We start from the raw sequence: 8,932 nt of genomic DNA on the forward strand, positions 1-8,932 counted from the left end.
ATGCTGTATTTGTATTTATTCATAAACCTAGGGCCAATCCAATGGTTAAGGGACATCTGCTGTTTTGCTTCCCCGGAGAAAGTATGTTTATCGGCAGTAACGTCACAACTGCTGTCGAGCCTGCCTGGATGTTTGGGCTACCGTTACCACATTGTGGCTCCTGATTGCTGCTTCTGGCCAACTTTGCGTCGCCTAATGCGGAGGCTCGCTCACCAGTTAAAGTGTTGCTTTAACTGCACGCCTTCCTGCTGCCTTGCTTGGGCCGACACTCGAAGTGTGGACGTCACTGAACTCTGGGGCTAACTCCCTCTATAACTTGCCCTTACTTTGGCCAACTTGATTTAAATTAGTTTGTTTATTTTATTCTAGTTGTTTATTTTGTTTAACTGAACCTTTTCTCTTTTGATTTGTTTTATTCTTAAATGTTTATCTCCTTATGAAAACATATTTGATATTGTGTTTGTTTATTACTTTGATTTACTTATTTAGCCCCCAATAACTGTGTTCCCCTCTTGTTTGCCTAGTTAGTTACTGAGAGCTGAAGGTGGTGGTGCTGGTGTCCAAGGTGGTGGTTTTCCTCTCTTTTGTGTGTGTGTAAGTTTGGTTTGTTTGGGGATCCTTCCACTCATTCGTCGACCCTATCCCCCCACTGGTAAGCCTCAGCCCCTAATTCATTTTTCCCCTTTGTGCTACAGTCCTGTGTGACTGTATTTAACTGCATTTTAACTAGTGACTTCTGCCAAATAAAATTGTATATTTTTGATAACTTGAAACCGCGTCTCCTGCTCCATTAGTATTCAAACCTATGTGTCCTCTCTATAACTGAAAGAAGTGTTAATATTTCCTTGGGTGAAACTCCCAAGGTGGCATTGTCGGAATTGTGAATGGTGTAATCAAACCAACTTTAACAACTACATTCACCTATCCTCCCCTCTGCGGCTACTGCCACAAACTGGCGTTGTCGGCAGGATTAACTTTTTGATAGCAGAGATGTGTGTTTCAATTATTTTTATTATTACTAGTGTTGCATTGTGGCCATTGCTAGAAGCTAGTTTACCCTGTATTAATTGTGTTATTGTATTCCCGAAGCAAAACAGCAGTTGGTTTCTTGTGGACCTTTGGTAAGTCACGGTGTTTATTATCGTGTATTTCCTGTCTATTTTGTCGCCCTATCTCCCCATTTAAATTAGGAACGGTGTAGCTATGGAGGAAGAGTTACAAGAATTGAGGGATTTAGTTGCCCAGTTGAAAGCAGACAATGAGAGGTTGTGGCAGGAACAGGCTGCGGCGGTGACTGGTCCTAGTGCTGCACCTCTCCTTGCTGCTCCGCCAACTTCTGCTATTTCCCATGCTAGTGCCCCTTCAGCGGAGAGACTGGTTTTTGTGCCCCGAGACAGGAAATGTCCCATCTTTAGGGGAAGATCAGGAATAGGTTTGAGTGAATGGATTGAGGAAATACAGGCTTGTATGAGAGCGCGCCGTTTGGCTCTATCCGATCAGGCATTTTTCCTGTTTGACAATCTCGAAGGAGAGGCCCGTGATGAGATAAAATACCGTTCAAGTGCTGAGCGGGAAGACCCTGTTAAAGTCCTTGCTGTGTTGCAAGAGCTGTATGGTTGTTCTGATTCTTACGTAGCTTTACAAGAGGCTTTCTTCTTCCGACGACAGCAAGAAGGGGAGACTTTGCAGGAATTCTCCCTTGCGTTGCTTAGTCTTATGTCATCTGTAAAGCAGCGGGCGCCTGACAACATGCCTAATGCAGAGGTTTTGCTGCGCGACCAATTTGTAGAGCATGTCATTGACGGTGCATTGCGACGTGAGTTAAAACAGTTTGTACGTCGGCAACCTACTGCGGCATTACTTGATGCCAGGGTGGAAGCAATCAGGTGGGAGCGGGAGGGTTTGCCTGGTGCTAATAGGGGCTGAAGTCACTCTGTCCCTTCAGTTCTTGGTCTGCAGTATGGAGTTGAGGGTGGTCCTCAGGTGGTGACTGGCTCCCAGGTGTCTGAACTGAGTGAGATGAGAGAGATGCTAAAACTCCAGCAAGAGCAGCTTAACACACTTACTCAAAACATTTCTCGTTTCCAGGACTCTCAGCTGCGCAGTCACCCCCCCAATAGGTGCCCCATCATTTGCAGACGTTGCCAGCTACCCGGTCATTTAGCCAGAGTGCGATGGGGTACGTACTGCTCCTCATGCTCGACCGTCCTCACCTGCTCAACAGTCTAGCGGGCAGCGCCGTTTCACTCAGCCATCGGAAAACTAGCGCCCGCCGAATTACAGAGCCACAGTTCGGGGGGTGAGTCACAGGCTCAGGAGAAGCTTTTCAGCTCATGTCGTCTTGTCCACATTTAGATGTTAGCATGGGGGGAGTTATGGTTCCTTGCTTGGTGGATACTGGGTCCATGGTGTCCACCGTCACTGAGAGCTTTTTCCTTCAGCAATTTGAGCCCTGGGGCCAAGAGAAGCTTCAATCTTGTCACTGGCTGCAGCTCAGGGCAGCCAATGGGTTAGCCATCCCTTACATACCCTAGGGACCAGAGGGTACAATGGTTGGACATTTACTACCGGCCGCGGTATGCCTAGTGTACAGGGTCCATATAACCGACTTAATGCATAGCGGGAAGTCGGTTATATAGACATCAACAGAATAAGTGTTTAACGGTGATTTAAACTAGTTTATGCGGGGAAAAGAGTGCTCAAAATCGGATTCAACAGGCCATCCACACCGACTCCCATTAAAAGTGATTGAAATGTACAGGAATCTGTCCATTTCAATCACATTTGATGACCCGTCCAGGGTGACTTTCTTCCCCAGGAATTAGTGTCTGAAAGCTGGCTAACATTACTTTAAATACAGTGTGCACATGGCTTTATTACCCATGAAATAGTGTGTGAAAGCTGGGTGACTTTGATGTGAATTTAGGGAGGGAGAGCAGCAGCAGCAGCAGGCTGTGACCCTGGCGGAAATACATTGATTGTTTTAGCCAGGAATAAGTGTTTAGAAGGCGGGTAAAGTGTTCCTGCAGCTCCTCAATGACGGTAATAATGATTAGATATAATTGCCAGGGCAGAAAGCTCTTTTTAAAAGTGAAAAAACGATTTGAAACCGTTTGAAATGACTGGCGGGTGCTGATGGAAAGCAGGCGGAAATACATGGATTGTTTACCCAGGAAAAGGTGTTTAAAAGGCGGGTAAAGTGTTCCTGCAGCCCTTTAAATACAGTGTGCACATGGCTTTATTACCCATGAAATAGTGTGTGAAAGATGGGTAAATTTGCTGTGAATTTAAGGGAGATATGGCCCTTTCAAACAGGGAGATGACTGGCGGGTGCTGATGGAAAGCAGGCGGAAATACATGGATTGTTTACCCAGGAAAAGGTGTTTAAAAGGCGGGTAAAGTGTCCCTGCAGCTCCTCCATGACGGTAATAATGATTAGAAATCATTTACAGGGCAGAAAGCTCTTTTTAAAAGTGAAAAAACGATTTGAAACCGTTTGAAATGACTGGCGGGTGCTGATGGAAAGCAGGCGGAAATACATGGATTGTTTACCCAGGAAAAGGTGTTTAAAAGGCGGGTAAAGTGTCCCTGCAGCTCCTCCATGACGGTAATAATGATTAGAAATCATTTACAGGGCAGAAAGCTCTTTTTAAAAGTGAAAAAACGATTTGAAACCGTTTGAAATGACTGGCGGGTGCTGATGGAAAGCAGGCGGAAATACATGGATTGTTTACCCAGGAAAAGGTGTTTAAAAGGCGGGTAAAGTGTTCCTGCAGCCCTTTAAATACAGTGTGCACATGGCTTTATTACCCATGAAATAGTGTGTGAAAGATGGGTAAATTTGCTGTGAATTTAAGGGAGATATGGCCCTTTCAAACAGGGAGATGACTGGCGGGTGCTGATGGAAAGCAGGCGGAAATACATGGATTGTTTACCCAGGAAAAGGTGTTTAAAAGGCGGGTAAAGTGTTCCTGCAGCCCTTTAAATACAGTGTGCACATGGCTTTATTACCCATGAAATAGTGTGTGAAAGATGGGTAAATTTGCTGTGAATTTAAGGGAGATATGGCCATTTCATCCACACCTCACGACTCCCATTCAAAGTGATTGAAATGTACAGCACTCTGTACATTTCAATCACATTTCACGACCCGACCAGGGTGACTTTCTTCCCCACGAATTAGTGTCTGAAAGCTGGCTAACATTACTTTAAATGCATGGTGCACATGGCTCTGTTACCCATGAATTAGTGTGTGAAAGATGGGTGAGTTTGATGTGAATTTAAGGGAGATATGGCCATTTCATCCACACCTCACCACTCCCATTCAAAGTGATTGAAATGTACAGCACTCTGTACATTTCAATCACATTTCACGACCTGTGTAGACTGGCTTTCTTACCCATTAGGTACACCGACAAAGCCACCTCTTCGGGGCCGCTCCAAGACCCCCAAAACACGGACGCAGCAGCCCCAGCATCTCTCCCTGACATGAGCAAACAGGTTATTTCAGACTTCCATGACATACCCCGGGGAAAAGCACCTCTCTGTGGCCGCTCCAAGACCCCCAAAACACGGACTAAGGAGCTCCAGGATCCCTCCCTGCCTTGAGAAAACAGGCTAGTTCACACTTACATTACGTACACCGACAAAGCCACCTCTTCGGGGCCGCTCCAAGACCCCCAAAACACGGACGCAGCAGCCCCAGCATCTCTCCCTGACATGAGCAAACAGGTTATTTCAGACTTCCATGACATACCCCGGGGAAAAGCACCTCTCTGTGGCCGCTCCAAGACCCCCAAAACACGGACTAAGGAGCTCCAGGATCCCTCCCATGTACCTCCAGAACCTCGAGCACCTTGGGTCCCCGGGCCCCCGAACTTAAGCACTCCCCCACGGACTAAACCAAGATGATCACACCCTCAAGAATCTCGTGCCCCTGGGAATCTTAAAGGGGGGTCTACTTTGCGGTGCTTTACCGTCCGCCCATCAGCACCCATAGTCGGCCTTCCTCACAGCAGCAGCACCCAACCTCCATGGAGGATGTTTCTCGTGCCCCTGGCTACACTTAAAGGGGGTATACTTTGCGGTGCTTTACCGTCCGCCCATCAGCACCCATAGTCGGCCTTCCTCACAGCAGCAGCACCCAACCTCCATGGAGGATGTTTCTCGTGCCCCTGGCTACACTTAAAGGGGGTCTACTTTGCGGTGCTTTACCGTCCGCCCATCAGCACCCATAGTCGGCCTTCCTCACAGCAGCAGCACCCAACCTCCATGGAGGATGTTTCTCGTGCCCCTGGCTACACTTAAAGGGGGTATACTTTGCGGTGCTTTACCGTCCGCCCATCAGCACCCATAGTCGGCCTTCCTCACAGCAGCAGCACCCAACCTCCATGGAGGATTTTGCTCGTGCCCCTGGCTACACTTAAAGGGGGTCTACTTTGCGGTGCTTTACCGTCCGCCCATCAGCACCCATAGTCGGCCTTCCTCACAGCAGCAGCACCCAACCTCCATGGAGGATTTTGCTCGCGCCCCTGGCTACACTTAAAGGGGGTCTACTTTGCGGTGCTTTACCGTCCGCCCATCAGCACCCATAGTCGGCCTTCCTCACAGCAGCAGCACCCAACCTCCATGGAGGATTTTGCTCGTGCCCCTGGCTACACTTAAAGGGGGTCTACTTTGCGGTGCTTTACCGTCCGCCCATCAGCACCCATAGTCGGCCTTCCTCACAGCAGCAGCACCCAACCTCCATGGAGGATTTTGCTCGTGCCCCTGGCTACACTTAAAGGGGGTCTACTTTGCGGTGCTTTACCGTCCGCCCATCAGCACCCATAGTCGGCCTTCCTCACAGCAGCAGCACCCAACCTCCATGGAGGATTTTGCTCGTGCCCCTGGCTACACTTAAAGGGGGTCTACTTTGCGGTGCTTTGCCGTCCGCCCATCGGCACCCATAGTCGGCCTTCTTCACAGCAGCAGCACCCAACCTCCATGGAGGATTTTGCTCGTGCCCCTGGCTACACTTAAAGGGGGTCTACTTTGCGGTGCTTTGCCGTCCGCCCATCGGCACCCATAGTCGGCCTTCTTCACAGCACCACCTGCCCTGCTGGAGGTTCACACTTTAACTTTTTTTACCCTCTTCTACCTTACAAATCATCCCACACTTGAGCACTCCTCACTCGGACTAAACACCTACATGCTACCACCAGAACCAGAATATCGTGCCCCTGGGGATCTTAAAAGAAGAAAACCCATAGTGGGATTAAAAACAGAACACTTAGTAATTTTAACAAACTTTATTTACAGTAATATTGACAGTAATAAATAAATTCAAACAGGATATAACGTATTTACAAGGGGACTGATTACAACAACACACTGCATATTTACAAGTTGATCACTGGCAACAGTGGGTGAAGTTGGGGCAGAGTATGGCACCCTCTCTTCACCCATGTCTGAGGGGTTGTGTTCGGCCAGTGACTGGTCCCTCTTCGGGACATGTCTTGGTAGGGAGTCTTGGTAGGGAGCCGGGCTGTGCTCCTCTCCAGAGTTGTCACTGTCGATGTCAATACCCGCAAAAGTGTCTTCATTTCCCGCTGCTGCTGTCGATGCCGCCGCCGCTGCTTGAAGTGACTGTGTGAAGAGCAACCGAATGTCCGCAGCCTCCTTCAAAGAAGGATTATTCGCGTAAAATTTGTCCGCAGTTGCAGTGTTGTGACACATGAAATCACTCACTCTTTGGCGGTTGCCTTTGTCTTGAAACCTCTTCGCATTATCGGCGTGGACTGTGCGGAGGTCGGTGAAGTTAATGGGACTGCGGAGCCCCACATCAGCCCATGCCAACCTCAGGGAGTAGGCAAGCTTCCTGAACGGGTTCTTCCCCTCTGTGTACAGAAAGTAACGGCTCTGGGTGCAGGTCAGCGTACCCTTAATTTCCAGCCACCTCTTCATCCATCCAAATTCTTCTACGGTGAGGTACAGCTGCGCCTCCCCGAACGCGTTGGCCGTCTTGTGGTTACTTACCTGTTATGACAGAGATAGAGAGTGTCAATACAATGTCAATCATGCATATAACTGCCAGAATAAATACATTGATTAATAGCACTCACATGAACCAGGTAGCCGAAGGCAGTGCCAGTTGTATCCGCCTTTCGGACCTCGGCGTTGGTCATGTTGGAGTAGACCCCCGGACGGTGGCCATAAATGCAGCTCCAATGAAGAGTCATATACCCATAGAGCAGTGTCCGGGTCGCGGTAGTCGGATTGCTGGCCATCACATCCAGGAGCTGAGGGATGCGAGTGGTGGTCGAAGTCAAGCATGTCATTAGGTCGTTGTGGCTCGGCAGACCTTCCATCTTGTCACGCTTCACTTGCATCTGGTGGATAAGTACTTTTCTCTTCAGGGACTTCAGGATGGCAACTACTTCCCGTTTGATTAAAATCATGTCCGTTTGGCTGAGCCTGCTCCCCTTGCACGGTGTGTCGGCCATGTACTTGAGAAAGTGTGATATATTCTTGATGTAGAAGTCGGAGGTCGTGACCTGAAGGCTTGACTTCATCAGGCTCCGGGACCACCCGCGTATCCTCTTGAGATCCCTCAAAAAGAGCCAGTCAGACAGGCGATTGAAACCGTGTGCCATGAAACTGAGGAACGACTTCACTCTGCTTAGTTTGGAGACTGTGTTTTCCTGGAGCCTCACTGGTGGGTCGATACCTGCATAATGCTCCCGGTATCCTTGCAGATACTCCTCTGTGAAATATAAACAGTACTTTAATGACAACACATGATGTGTTACAGAAACTGCATGTGTCACATAGCCAAAACACTTACCCATGATCCGTGGGAATGTTATGTCCCGCATTATATTTCCCCGGCCCCTGCCCCGGAACCAGGGGGAATTTATGGGAGGGGAGGTTGACGAGGCCTCGGTATGGATGGATGCAGGCTCTGAGGAGCTGGGTGAATGGGTGTGAGAGCCAGTGGGGGACTTGCTGCAGGCGGGAATGGGAGACGTGCTGCAGGCGGGAATGGGAGACGTGCTGCAGGCAGGAATGGGAGACTTGCTGCAGGAGGGACCTTTCGACTTGGACAGCCTCGTTGGTGTCGACTCTGGTCGGGGGCGTTTCTTCAGAATGACCCGCTCTCGTTCCTCCCCATCGAACGCGGGCATGTCCCCGGCCCGCTGATCCATCCTCTGTCGCTTGTCCTTTATCCTCTGCTGCAACTTGCAGCGCAGGGATTTCACCTCAGCAGCATATATGTCCCGCTGAGCCCTCACTGCGTTAGCCTCCAGCCTCCATTCTTTGCAGTCCGGGTTGTCACATTCATTCACCGGGGACAAGGGTGGAGGTTGTGACAGTATATCGTCGTCTGCCACCGTGTCAACAGCCCAAGCGGTAATCATTTCTATTGTGGGGTTTGTCATTCGGAGTTCATAAAGCTCCTTCTTGGCCACTGTCATTTTCATTTGATTTTGAACCACATGTAGTTCCTCCCGGGCCAGCTCAACATGGTCTCTGGCCAAGTGGCGATCCAGCCTTGTGCCGTGGTACTCGCATCCCAGAATGGTACAGGGATGGAGCCTAATGTTGGTCCGTCCGTTGGCCAACAACAGCAGAATTTTTCTTTCATCCAAGTTACGCACACCATGGTTCCTCTGTAGGTGCTTGCTCAGGGCACGGTAGGAGCTATTGCAGATCGGACAACGGACCGCCATCCGACCTGTATTCTTGAGCATTTCGGTACCGGAAAATGTCACCAGAATCGTGGGTAAAAAAGAAGGAAGCGTGAAAAGACTCACGAAAGACGCACTCAGCTTATTTTCAAATCTGTGTTTGTTTTCATTTGCATCATGGTGCGGTGTCCCATTTAGGCACTCGTTAGGCGGGCAGAGATCCCTGTAATCTCCCCTCACGTTCCTCCAGAGTCTGATTCTCC

The 8,932-nt window shown here is 49.3% G+C and overlaps 1 protein-coding gene across 1 annotated transcript; it reads right to left on the reverse strand.

Moving 5' to 3' along the window:
• Nucleotides 1-6,275: 6,275 nt before the first annotated feature.
• LOC139435546 (uncharacterized) lies at nt 6,276-8,732 on the reverse strand. Its single transcript, XM_071206228.1, has 3 exons — nt 7,826-8,732; nt 7,104-7,744; nt 6,276-7,017 (listed from the first exon to the last, which is right to left on the reverse strand). Exons 1-3 carry the CDS (start codon nt 8,730-8,732, stop codon nt 6,325-6,327), a joined length of 2,241 nt encoding a protein of 746 aa, XP_071062329.1. The 3' UTR covers nt 6,276-6,324.
• Nucleotides 8,733-8,932: the final 200 nt, after the last annotated feature.

This window comes from Pseudochaenichthys georgianus, chromosome 17 (assembly GCF_902827115.2).
Source record: "Pseudochaenichthys georgianus chromosome 17, fPseGeo1.2, whole genome shotgun sequence".
NCBI lineage: Eukaryota > Metazoa > Chordata > Actinopteri > Perciformes > Channichthyidae > Pseudochaenichthys > Pseudochaenichthys georgianus.

Bases quoted from the DNA above. Each gene is read 5' to 3' on its own strand.
- LOC139435546 (XM_071206228.1), bottom strand. From the start codon at position 8,732: ATGCTCAAGAATACAGGTCGGATGGCGGTCCGTTGTCCGATCTGCAAT. The intron at 7,745-7,825 runs GTAAGTGTTTTG...TATATTTCACAG, and splicing joins AACATTCCCACGGATCATGG to AGGAGTATCTGCAAGGATAC. The intron at 7,018-7,103 runs GTGAGTGCTATT...CTGTCATAACAG, and splicing joins CCTTCGGCTACCTGGTTCAT to GTAAGTAACCACAAGACGGC.